Source organism: Passer domesticus, chromosome 15 (genome assembly GCF_036417665.1).
Source record: "Passer domesticus isolate bPasDom1 chromosome 15, bPasDom1.hap1, whole genome shotgun sequence".
Lineage (NCBI taxonomy): Eukaryota > Metazoa > Chordata > Aves > Passeriformes > Passeridae > Passer > Passer domesticus.
The window spans coordinates 1496560-1511437 of record NC_087488.1 but is presented as its reverse complement, the minus strand read 5'-3'; the positions used below and the strand labels follow the sequence as shown (position 1 = coordinate 1511437).

The 14878-nt window shown below is 53.9% G+C and overlaps 1 protein-coding gene across 4 annotated transcripts in view; it reads left to right on the top strand.

Annotated features, from left to right (window-relative positions):
- The window catches only part of LOC135281208 (ankyrin repeat and fibronectin type-III domain-containing protein 1-like), a 247641-nt gene that overhangs the window by 72203 nt on the left and 160560 nt on the right, over positions 1–14878 (top strand). For all 4 annotated transcript variants that reach the window (XM_064389884.1, XM_064389882.1, XM_064389883.1 and 1 more), the window contains exon 3: positions 4176–4393. In XM_064389884.1, coding sequence (XP_064245954.1) covers positions 4176–4393 — 218 coding nt within the window. The remainder of the gene's footprint in view (positions 1–4175; positions 4394–14878) is intronic.

The following is a 14878-nucleotide window of genomic DNA, read 5'->3' as shown; positions in this document are numbered from 1 at the left end:
CAGGTTGGACAGGGCTTGGAGCAGCCTGGGATAGTGAAAGGTGTCCCTTCCCATTGCAGGGGCTGGAATGAGGTGAGCTTTAAGGTCCTTTCCAACCCAGACCATTTCATTATTCTTCGATAAGGTCTTTTCCCTAAAGAAGTGGTGAATTTGCTTGAGCAGGTACCACCTCTCCCTATTCAAGGTGGGGGGACACAGGACCAAAACGAGCTCAGGAAGGGCTCATGCACAGGGACATGGCAGGAGCAGGGCTGTCCTTGGGAGAGGTGATGAGCTCATCTTCAGGGAGGGTTCATGGCTCTGGGGAGGAACTGCACTCTGCTCACTGCTGTTTTGAGGGCCATGAGCAAAGGAATCACCAAGAAAGATGGAAGAAGTGATTGTGTCTGGCATGGATGAGTTGTGACATCTTCATCTGACCACTGGGACTTGTTCCTCAACCTTTTCCTTTGTGTCCTATGATTCCAGTGTGGCAGCACTGGAGGAGGGATGTGCCCTGGTACTTGACAGGAGGTCACAGGAGGTTGTCTTGCTGTGGCACCACAGCTCCTCTGCAGGTCTTTGTGAGGACACCAAGGTGCCTGGTGGGGAGCTGGGACCCTGAAGATGGGCAGAAGAGCTGAGCCTGTGGCTGCTGAGCCTCCCAGGGCCCTTCTTTCCCTTTGAAACAACCTTCCACCTCATTCCATGAGCTCAGGAACTGGCTGGGCTGGTCAGCAGGTCTGGGTTTCCTGCTGGTCTGGTTTCATTTTGCCCCTGCAGGACACCCATAACAGTACTGTGGTCAGCTGGGACAGGCTATGAGCTCTTCCTCTCCATCCTGTATCCTGTATCCTGAGCAGCTCCAGGATTAACCCCAAATTCTTATGTCTCCAAGCCCTAGAGAGGGGAAGACAAGCACAAATGGGGCTTGATTGAACAGGGGACAGTGCCTGCTTTGTCCAAGCCATTATCCCTTGGATGTCACACTGCAGTCTGCCAGGAGGTCTCACATGTGCTGGTGGCACAGAGCAATGAGCTGCCTGTTGCTTCTCATCCCTTGTTCCTCTGTGAAGATTTAGGAGTGGGACTGAGAAAAAGCCCTCCTTTGCTCTCTCACCTCTTCCTTCTACATCAGGCAGGAGCTTCTTCTCAGCCTTTGACCACTGCAGCCCTCAGCTGCAGCCTGCACAGAAACTCCCTGCGTGGTTTACATGCCTGGTCCCTTGCAGTTCCCTCCTCTTGCATCTGGAAGGAGCAGACCACTCTGGAGCACTTCCCTGCCTCCACTCTCCCTTGCCTGTCAGGCAGCATGCAGAGCTCTTCAGGAGCTGCCTCCATGCCCTGCTGTGAATTGGGAAGAAGTTAACTCATAGCATGGTTGGGGTGAGTTTATTGGGAATTGTGCCCACAGGAGGAGAATAAAGAAGCCACTAGGAAGCAGCTGGATTTGAGCTTAGACCAGGACTTTGGAATTAATTTTTCTTCTGCTTGTAGAGGATGTGCTGGAGGGGCATGGGTCTCTGTCCTTGCTGTCCCCTCCATCCTTTGATGTGTGTCCTCCCCAGCACCTCAAATTCAGAAAAAAAAGGGTTTGCAGGAGTTGTTATTGTCAAGCCCAAGGAGATGGTCAGAAGATCTTCCAGAGGTGCTGATGTTGAGGGCACAGTTCTGACTGGCAGAGGGGTGAGCAGCTCCAAGACACAAGAGCATGAGGATTGTTGGCCTCCAGTCTGTGGGCTTGTTTCTGTTCCTGACATTTCCTCTCCAGGTTGGATGGGACCTGAGCAACCTGATCTAGTGAGTGATATCCTGCCTATGGCAAGGGTTGGAATGAGATGAGCTTTTATTTCCCTTCCAGTCCAAACCAGTCTGTGATTCTCTGACTTGATCTTCCCCTTCTGACCGTTCTGGGCTTGATCATTGATTTACTTGTTTGGTAGCAATCAGGAAAACTCCTTCAGCAGGTAGAAAAGCATTTTGGGGTAGACAAGGTCCTGTGGTGGCTCCCTGTGTGCAGGGAGGAAGGACCCAGTTTGGTGAGGATCACCCCTGGGGCAGGCTGGGGAGCAGGTGCCTCTGGTCCAGCTCCTGCTGGAGAATGCAGCTCCTGTAGATGAGAGATGAGACCAAAAGCCACAAAATCCTTGGGGAACTGGGGTCAGTGAGAGCAGATGTGGCCCAGATGCTCTGTAGGATTTGAAACCCAACTCCTTGTCCTTGGGTGAGGTGCCCTGCACGGAGGCGTGGGTGCAGAGGGTGAATCCTTTCCCTCATTCAGCACATGGCCTTGCCCTCCCTTGTGCAGGGCAGCAAGCAGGGGAGCTGTGTCTGGGTGAGCTGTGGGGCTGGGAGGGGACAGTCTTGAGGACACAAGATGGCACAGGCACTGGCTGGGCCATCTCAGGTGAGCACGGGGGCAAGTTCCTCCTTTCATGTGTGATTTCCCTGTGTGTCCCTTGTGTCTCCTGTGCCAGTGTTCCCTGCTGCGCTCCCAGAGCGATGCTATCTCACAATGGCTGTCTGGATCTGCCTCCGATTGACGTGTTTGTGCATGGAATAATCACAGCTTTCAAACAGCAGTTCCTGTGTTGTGTGAGGTGACATTTGGAGAGGAGCAGCAGCAGCTTATTAAATTGAAACTAGGGGAGGAAAAATCTACACGATGCTCGGAGTGCTGTGCTCTGAGTTGCCTCTTTCATGGAATGGCTTGGGTTTGAGTTGGAAGGGGCCTTCAAGATCATCTTGTTCCCACCCCCTGTCCTGAGCAGAGACGCCTCCCACTATCCCAGGCTGCTCCAAGCCCCAATGTTCAGCCTGGCTTTGGACACTTCCAGGGATCCAGGGGCAGCCACAGCTTCTTGGGGCACTCTGTGCCAGGGCCTGCCCACCCTCACAAGGAACAGTTCCTTCCTAATGTCCAGTCCAATCCTGCTCTCTGGCAGTGTGTGTAGGTGGCTTCTCTTCTGGTGGTTTGTAGTCCAGCCTGTGTCTCACCATATTCCATGTAAACCCCACAGCCTTGCTGGGTAAACTGGGCTGCACTGCTGAACTGGGGCTTAGGGCCATTATCTGCTTTAAACCCCAGAAGTGTTTTGCACCTCAGCCCTGGTGTCGTGGGATCATGGTCGTTCATGCTTGCAGGTGCTGGGTGTTTCAGAAATGAGAGCCGAAGGATGCTGCCTTGGTAAGAGGCTGCAGGAGGGGGAGAGCCCCTGGAGGCAGACCTGTGAGATGCTCTTTTGGGCTAATAATTGAGAAGGCTTCAAGACTGAGGCTTTTATTGATTGTTTGTCATGTCTTGAGCAGTGATTTTGGCTGAGGGGAGGAGGCAGGGCAAGCTCCAGATGTAAAGAGGAGATTGGCGACAAAAAGCAGTCGACAATCTGAGCTGAAGGGAAAAGAGCAGCAGTGATATTCTGGAAACATCTCCTGTTGTTTTGTTGTTTTTCCCTTTTGTTGCAATGAAGTGTGGCCAGTCCTGCTCTGGGATCACCAGCCCTGCATGGTGCCAGCTGTGCTCTACCACTGTCACACTGTGGCAGTGTTAGTGAGGTTTGTCCCTGGGGCTCTCAGCCCTGCACTGCTGCATCCTGTTGCTGCTGGCGACGGGCAGGTGGAGAAGGGAGGTCTGGCTTCTGTCCTTCATGGGGCCGTTGATGTGCTCCTGGCTGTGCTATAAAGGGTTTTGTTTTTTTTTTTCTACAGGAGATGTCAGTAAATTCTTTTACTGTTTGTAACACTTGTGGTGCCTTATTTTACCCATTCACAAAACAAGACTTCAGGGCCAGGTTGGACAGGTCTTGGAGCAACCTGATGAAGCAGAAGGTGTCCTTGCCCATGGCAGGAGGTTGGAACAAGATGAGCTTTAATCTTTCTTCCAACAAAAAGTATTCCCTGATTCTAACTGTATTTGGCTGGTTCCTGCCAGGAAATGGTGGGCACTGTGGATACCTGGGTGGGCAGGTTGAGTGCAGGGGCTGTTCCCTGGGGCAGGGGGTACACGGGGATTTGTGGGAGGGACCTGCCATCTGAGTAAGTTCCCAGTGTCTGTACCCCATGGGATGGGGTGGGATGGATCTGGGATGGCCAGAAGGGGTCCAGGGATACCAACTGGGCATCTCCAGAGCTGGCTCGAGGGGTAGGACATGTCTGGGTCATGCTCTAATGGGAACACATCTCCTTCTCCTGGGCAGGGGAGGCCTGGCGGCTGGAGGATGACTGCTCGGAGCCCCCCAGGGCCCCCCAGCTGGGCACGGCTGTGGAGGACGCCCCGTTCAGCTACTTCCGCACCCGCTCCTTCTACATGAGGAAGAGCCTGTCCGTGGACAACCACCTGGGCTCGCTGAGCTACGCCGTGCACCCGGCCGAGAGCAAGGCCGAGCGCGTCAGGACCAAGCTGCGGCGGCAGTTCGTGAGTATCGGCCCCTGGCCGCCCACGCGCACACACACGTGGCTTCCCAAAAACACTGACATCTTGGAGAGCTGTTTCTGTGCCCAACGTTAGTGAAACAACAGAAAGAGAGGCTGCTCCAGAGTGGTGGAGCAGATGGTGGTGGCAGCTCGGCTTTGCCCCTCTCCTGGGGTCCTGTCCCCCTGGCTCCCGAGAGGCTCAGATTGGCTGCTGCTCAGTTGGGTGAGGTGTGGGACGAGGGCCTGGACTCTAGGCACTGCTGTCCAAAGCATAGAACAAGGCTGAAAGGAGGAAATGAGTTTTCCTGTCCTCAGTGTCTGTGAGGAACTGCACCTTCCCAAAGGTTTGTTGGGGGTCAGCAGTGAGGGGCTGGGGCAACAAGGAGCCAGCACCAAGTCCTTGGGGCAGCTCAGAGCTTCCTGACCCTTGGGAGCTGGTGGTGGCAGGACAGCAGGGACGCGTCAGGGCTGCACCGCAGCTGTGGCAGCCTCTGATCAATGTTTAATGGGCTCTGCCTCTTCTGTTTCCCAGAGACACCGAACCTCGGGGTTCGGATGTCCTTCCCCCGCCTCGTTAGCGGCTCGGGGTTGTAATGAGGGCTCAGGTGCCGAGGGGATGAGAAGCACTCCGTGTTGATTGGCGATGGCTGAGAGAGCCGGTACAATGGGAGCAGAGCAGGCAATGGGCTGCGGCTGCACAGCTCACCCACCCCGAGCTGTGCACAGAGTTCCTCTGTGCCAGAAGAAGGGCTGCTCCCTCGGGGGTCACACGCGCTGGGGCTTTCTCCCGGTGCACCTGGGCAGTACCGCAGCTGGGCACTGTGGGTCTGGGGGCTCACCCTCCCTGCTTGTGCCTGCATTGTTGGATGTAGCCACTGTTTCTGCCCCTGGGAGGGCATCTCCAGTCTCGCAGCGTGTTGGGGACAGCAGTGGGGGCTGTGGGTGAGTCTGTGGGAGCTGCTCACAGTCCCAGCACTGCCAGTGAACCTTCTCTGTGGGAACTGCTCAGGAAGCACTTGAAACCTCAGGGATGGCCATGAGCACAAGCAGGATGGGGCACCTGATGAGCAGCTGAAAGGTGTTGGAGATGTTTAGGATGAGGCGGCCCTGCTGTGGGGTAAGGAATTGTCTGCTTCTTCTGTCTGCCTGGATCTGTGGCTCCAAGCTGTACCCAGGAGGGACACGAGGATACTGAGATGTTGGGGACTGTTGTCTTCTGGGGATGTTTTTCCACCATCTCTGTGGGACCTGTTCCCCACAGCCTCTGTGCTGTGGTGGGGATGGGCACAAAAGGTGTGGAAGCACTTGGGTTTTAAGCACAGTGTCCTGGTACCTGCAGAGAACTGGGTTCTGCCCTTCCTGTGGGGCAGCCCCCGTCCATCCTTCCTCAGTGCCATGCCAGCACCTCTCTATGCTGTCTGTGGCCAGTTTGATTTGGCCTTTAACTTACTCAGGTTGTGGGGACCTTTAGCTTTACTTGGTCTACCTACAGAGCTGGCTGTTTGTCAAGGAAGAGAGCAGGTTTTTTTGTGAGATGTGAGGTTTTTTTCCTTGCTAAATAATTTCTGGCTTGTTCCAATGTAAAAGTTGTTGCTGTAGACTCAGCCAGGGGCTCTGACCTTGTGAGACCTGCTGAGAAAAGCAGACTCATCCTACTTGGAAAGGGCTTCCAGAGGGCCCTTCAGCAGTGGCAGAAAGTGTGGAGGAAGGTGACCTGGCAGCGCTTGGCTGAGGCTTGGGCCAGTGCAGGACCAGCATTCCCGACACAGCCCCAGAGCCAGGTTTGTAGGTTCAAAGCAGAGATCCTGCCAAGCTGGGGAAGTTATTTCCAAGAATAGTTCTGGGCTCTGTGTGCTTCCATGGCTGGGTTAGTTTCCATCTCTGTGCTGGAGGTGTTGCATCTTCCTCTGGGCTCGTGTTCTGCCCTGGCCCAGCGTGACACCGGCTCTGCCCCCCTGGCTGGGGAGGAATTGCTGCCAGGTGGGATCTGCTGTCCTCATGCATGGCACAGCACGTACAAGAGGGAGCACGATTTGCCATATCACAGTGGCTCATCTTTTAGGGAAAAGCTGGATTCATTTTTCTGGGTTGTTGCACTTCCCCAGCCTGTAATGTCAATTTCTGGCTTTGCTCTTTCTGTGCTGACAGTCTGAGCCATCTTTGCTGTGTGATGAGGCTGCTTGGCTTAAAAAAATAGAATTTTGGGAATTGCTGTGAGAGGGGAGAGGCTCTTGAGGCTTTGAGGGGACCCTCCCATGGCAGGGTGGATGGTGACAGGGCAGACGTGCTGCCCATGTGCATCCAGTGCTGTGTGGCCACCTCACATCCATGTGATTAGGTGCTGCCTAACGAAGGCTTTGTGTTGGTCATGGGCACCTGAGCTTGTCCAAGGGAGAATTTGCCATAATTTATGTGAAAATACTGGAATCTGGCTTCCCTGCTCCCCTGGCTATGACATGCTAGATGCTGCCAGAGGTGCTGAAGCATCTTCCAGTGCAGAGGGAGCACCTGCAAATCCAACCTGGCCCCCCAGTCCTGGAGCAGCCGCTCCTCCTGTGCCTGCCAGAGGCCAGCACACCTGCCTTCCTGCCAGAGCCCTGGAGAGGGTGGGATTTCTCCAGCCATGTCACTAGTGACATGTGTCTGCCTTCCCACTCTGCTGTGTGATGGATCTGCACATACAGATTACTAGAATTTGCATAATTTGAATTTTAAATGCATTCCAATTTTTGTGATTGTCAGAACGAGTTTTCTTTCTAATAATCCTTTCCTTTTAACTCCTCCAAGGCCTGTAGTGCTGTCAGCATTCCTGCCTTGGAGAAAGGGGAGAGGCTGATTGCTTTTGACATCTGTCTCTCACTCAGATCCCCTGCCTTGTCCCAGTCACTCCAGCTGTGACAGAGACAACAACCATGGCCAGGCAGGGACCATGCTCTGAGACCTTGGGGGTGTTGCTTGGGGTCACTCGGTGATGGCCAGGGGACTGTTTTGCTTTTGTGCCCAGCTGGCTCCTGAGATGGGCAGCAGGGGCAGGGATGGGACCTTCTGCAGTGTCCCTTGCTGGGGGAGGAGGAGTGAGACATGGCTGAGTTACAGACTGTGCTGATTTCCTTGCCTTCACTGGAAAACTGGTCATTAAAGGCAGAATTAACCCTGTTAAACTCAGCATTAACCTTATGGAGCATTAAAAGAGGTCACCAGGGCTGAGTCACTCTCTGTGGTGGTTGCTGGGACAGTCAGTGCAGATTGCAGCAGGGCTCTGAGGGAATTGTGCTCTTCCCTTTTCCCCATGGGCATTTCAAGTTCTCTGTATCTAGGCCAGTCGTTCTGGCATTGCCCATTCATTTTGTGGTGTTATGGCACCGACCCTGCTGCCTCTGAAGAGGAGGAGCCAGCAGTGCCCAGGGTCCCACATACTGACCCAACTTGGTTTGAGGTCTCTACCCTGACCTCTCTGCTGCTCTAAAATGATGTGCTGCTCTCAGCATTGCAAAGGAGTTGCCAGTTGCTCAGTTTCTGCCATGGAGGAGAGCATTCCTTGGCATTGCCATGGCATTCCTGGTGCTGCCCCAGCTGCCCGGACACTTCTGCTCGCTGTAGTTCCTGCAGGTTTCAAGTAGTGACTCAAGGTTGTATTGCTTTCCTGCCTCTGCACTAATTAATGTTACTCTGTACTCTCATACACTAATTTATTTCTTAATTATTATTATTTGTGTATGGTATTTTTCCAGGCAGTGATTCTGATATGAAATGTCTGTGCCTTGCAGGAAACACTTAGACTCTGTTTGTCTTGGGAGTTCTAGAGATGAGTTGAGCAGAGGAAATCTCTGCCTGACAAAGCAATGATGACAAAGTGAATTGGAATAGCAGAGCCTGGGAAGGGAGGCAGTGAGGGGAGGAACTCACTGTGTGGCAGAGACCTGGTCACACCTGGTGCTCACTGGAGTCACTGACAGTGCCTGGGCTGGCACCAGCTGACAGGTACCTGTCCAGGTTTTCCTATTCCAATGAATAATGATCAACCCAGAAATGCCTCCTGTCCCTGCTGGTCACTGCAGTGATGTGGAGGAGTGCAGAAGCTGCCTTACCCCAGAGCAGAACGCGTCCATGGGGTGTGATTATCCTGGTCTGGGTTTTGGGTGCCAGGTGAGCTGGAGACAAGGTAGGACCTTGGTAGAACCCATCTGTGCCTTGTCCCAATGGTTTGCTCTCGTTCCTAAGTGTGCAGGGACCTCCCCAAGTCTGCTAGGTGCAGCCTGCTGTCTCCTGTGTGCAGAGCTGGAGGCTCTGGGGGGATGCTTATGGTGACAGTGAGGTTATGCTCACCCTGCCATGATCCCTCAGTGAAATCCCACTCTCTCCGTGCTGGTGGTGCCTCTCTCCTTGCTGTATTTTATTGGGTTTTCTTCTGACACTGTTATCCATGCACTCCCATACCTGATTTCAGAAGGGATCAGAAAGCAGACAGAAGATTCCTGGCTGTGTCTGTAGTTCAGTGTGATAAAAATAAATACATATATAAAAATAGAATAATAGAATCCTAGGATAGTGTGGTTTGGAAGGAACCCCAAGAACTACCTCATCCCAACCCGTGCCACGGGCAGGGACACCTTCCACTACCCCAGGTTGCTCCAAGCCCTGGCCATGGACACTTCCAGGGATCCAGGGGTGGCTACAGCTTCTCTGGGTTGAAAAAATGACCATGTGAGAGCAGGTCAGCTGTGCTTGATGAGGAGGTGGAGCAGAGCAATAAGAGTCATCCTGGAGCTCCACAGAGACTGCCTCAGCTCCCAGAGCAGAGTGGCAGTGACTGCCTGAGGGAGGTAATTGTAAAGGCAGGTGATATTTGAGCTCTGTGCCCAGCCCTTCCTTCCCCCGTTGCTCACTTGCCGACTGTTCACTGAGTGCTCAACAGAAAAACCCAAACCTGATAAATAACGTGTTGCTGGAGCCAGAGAGCGACTCATTCCCTGGAGAGCAGTCCCTGGGAAGAGGCTCCCTGTGAATCACCCCACTTTGCAAATTCGTGTGGGAGTGAACAGGCACAGCAAAGCTCGAAACCCAAACGTACCCGGCTCATTTATCTGGTGAACATGGTTTTATTTACAACAGCAGCTTGTGATGTCCCAGCTGGTGCTTTGTGGTGCCTGTAGGAAAGCAGGGATGGCTCGGGAAGAGCACAGCGTGCTGTGGGACTGCTCTCAGCATTCCCACACAAAGGGAGATGTCTCCTGTGGGAGGAATTAGGAAGCAGAGGAGCAGTTTGTGGGAATGCTGCAGGCCATGCTGGTAGGGAGGAGGTTCCGGTGGGTTGAGAACAGTGTGAGACATCCCACTTTGTCAAAGCCAGGCTGGGACCAGGCAGCTGTGACAATCAGAATGAGCTGGGGTGGGTGAGGCCTCTCCTGTTTGTTGTGAGAGAGGTGGGCCCAGTGCTGGGAAGGTTTAAGGCACAGGAATCTAAAATTAACACACAGAAGATATGGAATCCTGAGCTTGAAACTGGAAGGGGTTTGTTGCTGAGGACCAGACTTTGGGTTTGATTTCAGTGCTGTCACTGCAGGGTGGGTGCTAGTGAGACTGACGTGTCATTTTCCAAGAAAATATGCAGGCTGCTTTTGGTCCTAACCGGGTGTTTCTGTCAAGTTTTTATCTTCTGTTTGCCAGGGTTGGGATTAAATGTGAGATGGTATTTCTTGTTGGGACTCAGATGTTTATTAGTTCTTATCTATGTCACAGTCTCACAAACCCTGAGCTCTACAGCACTTCACTCTAACAAACTAAAAATGGAGCCCTATCTCTCTCTCAACAAGGTCTTTTAAAGATAAACTGTCCAATTAAGAAATGACACCTCAATTATTTTTACTTTTAACCCAATAAGCAGCCACCCATGGCCACAATGTGGACTTTTTATCCAATTACACAAAACCACCCAAACCCAAGGAGAAGAAGGTGAAGAAGAAGGACCAGCCTCTGCCCTAAAACCTCCATCTTGCTTACTATATATTACTATTTTCTGAAGCCTTTAATTCTGAGTTTCCCACCCTGTGATATCACACACTCCTATTCAAACTCCACACCCACAATCCCAGTTCTGTCATTCCATTTTGGAAGCCTTCTCCCCAGTTTCAGGTCAATGCAGTGTTTTCTTTGGGGTCAGTGCCTGGCAGCACAGAAAGTCTGACATTCTCAGTAATCAGGGTTCTCCACCACCTTTCCAAATAACTTATGCAAACTCCCACGACATAACCTCTAGATGTGAAATACAACAACCACGCTGAGAAACCACCACACTCTCCCTGCAAACCTGCAGTGTTTGCTCCCTCTGCTGGCTTTGCTCTGGGGAGGAGAGCCTGGATCCACCTGCCAAGGGCTGGTGATGCTGTGGAGCGTGGGGCATTCCACAGGCTGGCAGAGAGACAGGCAGCAGCTTCAACAAGTCCCCAGTGCAACATCCTGCAGGTCAGGGAAATCCTAAGCACAAGTACAGACTGAGCAAGGAATGGATCAAGAGAAGTCCTGAGTAGGACTTAGAGATGCTGGTGGATGAGGGTTGAACCTGCCCTGGCCGTGTGTTCCCAGAACCCCCAAAGCCTGGGCTGATCCCCCAGCGTGGGCAGCAGGAGGGGAGGATTCTGCTCCCTCAGGTGAGGCCCCACCTGCAGAGCTGCTGGAGTGAGTATAGAGGAGGCCAGTAGAGCTCTGAGGATGGAGCCCCTCTGCTCTGGAGCCAGGCTGGCAGAGCTGGGGGTGCTCACCTGCAGAGGAGAAGGCTCCAGGGACACCTCAGAGCCCCTGCCAGGGCCTAAAGGGGCTCCAGGAGAGCTGCAGAGGGACTGGGGACAAGGCATGGAGGGACAGGACACAGGGAATGGCTCCCACTGCCAGAGGGCAGGGCTGGATGGGATATTGGGCAGGAATTGTTCCCTGTGAGGGTGGGCAGGCCCTGGCACAGGGTGCCCAGAGCAGCTGTGGCTGCCCCTGGATCCCTGGCAGTGCCCAAGGCCAGGCTGGGCAGGGCTGGGAGCAGCCTGGGAGGGTGGAAGGTGTCCCTGCCCATGGCAGGGGTGGGATGAGTTTCCAATCCATTCTATGATTCTGTGAAGTTTCCAGTCTCTGATGTGTTACCGTTTATATTTCTGTACAAGGAACATCAAATGCTCAGCGAGCAGCAGGGCTGAGGAGGAGAGCAGAGTTGTTTGCCAACTTCCAATTTTACTTTGCTTCTACCAGTGAGACTCACCAAAAATGTGCACCGCATCCTTTGGTTTGTGAAGTTTGTGTGAAAAAATGAAATAACCACAGTGATTTAAAATAAGTGAGACACTATTTTGTGAGCTGGAGTATTCCTTCTCCTTGGCAGGACTGGAGTCTTACGTGAAGCTCAGAAGATTTTTATGGCTGGAACTGCAGGCCTGTCTGGGCTTTTGGCAATTCAGGGTGGGCTGGTGACGCTTTGGGCTGCAGCCAGCAATGGTCCAGCTGTGTGGAAAATGAAATGCTTTTGGCTCCAACCTCCTGAGCATGAGGGCTTGTGCTGGCACGACCCAGATCAGTGTGTGGTTGGTATGAGGGGAAGCATCAGCTTCTCCATCTGCCTTTGGCTGGTTGTCCCCTCCCAACTGGCTGTGATGGTGACAGTGGCCACATGTCTGCTGCCCAGGTCCTTCCTGGCCTTGACATCCAGCAAGAGAGGTCCTGGTTGTTTGGGTTCTTCCTCTTAATCCCAAAGTGCACACTCTGGTGGGTTTTGTCGTCCTGATTTCCCTTTCTTCTGGGGTTTGACACAACAGTGGCTTTGTGATGGCAGGTCCCTGGATCCAGCCGGGTCACTGCTCAGACCAGGTGTACTAAATCGCATCCTCTGCTGCCCATGGGGCCTCTTAGTCCACCTGCAGTCCTTCCTTGTGTTTCCCTGGGAGACATGTTCCTCTGCTATTCCTCTCGAGCCCGTTGCAGTTGTTTCCGAGATTGCAGAAAGGAAATCTGGCTGTCGTAATGTGTCCTCTTACAGCTGAGACCCACAGTCTGCAGCTCTTTGGGTCTCTTGCTGTGAGGGAGGCAGGTGCCCCAGGTTTGTGAGCAAATGGTGCCATCCCCATGTGCCTTTCCTGTGCAATTGGAGCATGCCAGCAAAGAAAGTGCTTTGCCAGCCTGAGGTTTAAATCCTTCAGAGCACTTTCCCTACGAGCACATTCCTGCAGGGAGGTGCTTGTGCCTGAATAAGCCCTTCGGGACACGGCTGTGGCCTCAGAGAGACTCGGGTAGGTTCAGCTGCAGGACGAGGAGCCCCTGAGTGCAGTGTGAAGGTGGCACTTTGTGTGTGCCGGTGCGTCAGCTGCGGCTGCAGAGCCTCTCCCGGTGCAGCCTGCCGGGGATGCGCTGGATAAATCCCCAGGGGGCTGTAAGGCATCTCTCCCGTGAGGACCGGAGCTCTGAGCTGCCGGGCACTGCTGGAGCTGGCTGCAGTAGCAGCTGAGCGCTGCAAGAGGTCTCTGCAGCACCGCGCTTCGGCCCGCAGCTGCTGCTCCTCGGCTGCTCCAGCCTTCCTGCGCTGCCCTGGCTGCAGTGCTGGACCTGCCCCTGCTCTGGCTACAGAGCTCTGAGCTCTCAGCCTCTGCATCAGGGGATTCCAGGCTGCTTTGAGTTGGGATGGACCTTAAAGCTCATCCCATCCCACCCCCTGCCATGGCAGGGACTCGTTCCACTGTCCCTGGTTGCTCCAAGCCCTGTCCAGCCTTGGATGCTGCCAGGGATCCAGGGGCAGCCACAGCTGCTCTGGGCACCCTGTGCCAGGGCCTCCCTACCCTGACAGGGAACAATTCCTTCGCAATATCTCGTCCATCCCTGCCCTCTGGCAGGGGGAAGCTGTTCCCCTTTGTCCTGTCACTCCAAGTCCTTGTCCAAACCCCTTCTCCAGCTCTTTGTACCTCACAATTTCCCTGTTCCTTATGCCTGGGACTCTGTGGGAAACTCCCAAAGCTCCCACAGCACTGGGGGTGTCACATCTGACTGCCCATCATTAGTGAGCATTGCCAGGGCTCCAGGCTGTCCCTGCATATGGGGCCAAGGCTCAGCTCTTTGCTGCTGCCCCTCTCCAAGGTGACCCGTGAGTGGTGGGACATGACACTGGTGCTCCTGGGGCACGCTTGTCCTGCTGCAAGTCCCAGCACCTCATGCAGGATTTGCTGCTTGCTGGGTATTGCTGATCTCAGCTGGGGCAGGAGGGACTTTGGGGGGATGTTGTTACAGACCAGAACTTGATGGGAACATAGCTTCTTGTGGCACACAGACACAGACCTGTCCCTCCTGCCCTGCAGCTCCTGTGGGGCTCACAGAGACAGAGCTGATATTCAGTTGTTCCCTGGCAGTGGGATGTGGCATGACAGTGCCATCCTGCTCCATGGGACATTGGCACTTGCAGGGCAGACCTGACAGAGTCACTGGCACTGCCATGTGTCTCCTTGCCCCCTTTGTTGCACGGTGCCCACCCTGGCACGTGGGAACCCGTGGGCATCGTGAGTTGGGGCACAGACTGGGGAATGCCCACAGCTTCTCTCCCTCTCCAAGAGGAGCCTGACACTTTCCCTGGAGCACAGCAGGGGTTGGGGAAGGAGCTGGCAGCGATCTCAAACGGGACTGGAGGCTGGAGATTAGATGGAGCGTTTCCGGTGGGAACAGGCTGGTGTCTGGGCTCGGGTGTCACCTCCCTGTAACTGCAGCAGCAGCCTTGGTGCACTTGGGAAAGATGGAAAAAGAAAGGCTCCTGAAACCTAAGAGCTGTTTTGCTATTTACTGTGGTTCTGGTTTTACTCCAAGAATAGAAACAAAGACGGTGGATTTGCATCACCAGGAGCAATTTGAGGAGGGAGGAGGAAGTGATGGGACCTCACTAGTGACAGGAATGTGCTGGCAAGAGGAGGGCCCGGTGACAGGGAGGCGGTTTGACCTGGGGGTTCCTATTAGCATTTTGTTCATCTCACTTGTGTTTTATTTTTTAATGGTGAGTTGGTGAGCTTCAGCAGCTGAGCTCTGTCTCCGTAAGGGAGCACTTGCAGAGGCAGAGGGTGCCCAGGCTGCTGCACAGAGGAAGGTGCCTTTGGAGGTGCCCCACTTGCATAATCAGGTCTTGATCTCCTGGAAAGAAATGGAGATTTATCTCTCTCTGCATTGACTATTTACATGTCACATGTAAAGCTGGTTTTCCTCCTTCCTGCTGCTGCAGTCACATCTCCAGTCTGAGTCCAGCCCCACCAGAGGACTGACAACAGCCACAATGGGGTTGTAGAGGGGTTTCTGTGAGACCCCAGACCCTCACCCTGGGGGAGGGAGGGCTGGGATAAGGAGGGATGGGGATGGATGCTTTGTCTGTGGAGCTCTTGACACTCATTTAAAGGCAAGGGGTGTGTTTGTTGCTGGCCTGCTGAACCTGTCCTTGCTGAAGCCTCCAGGCAGCCCAGGAGGAGAGGGCATGGCTGGCACCCAG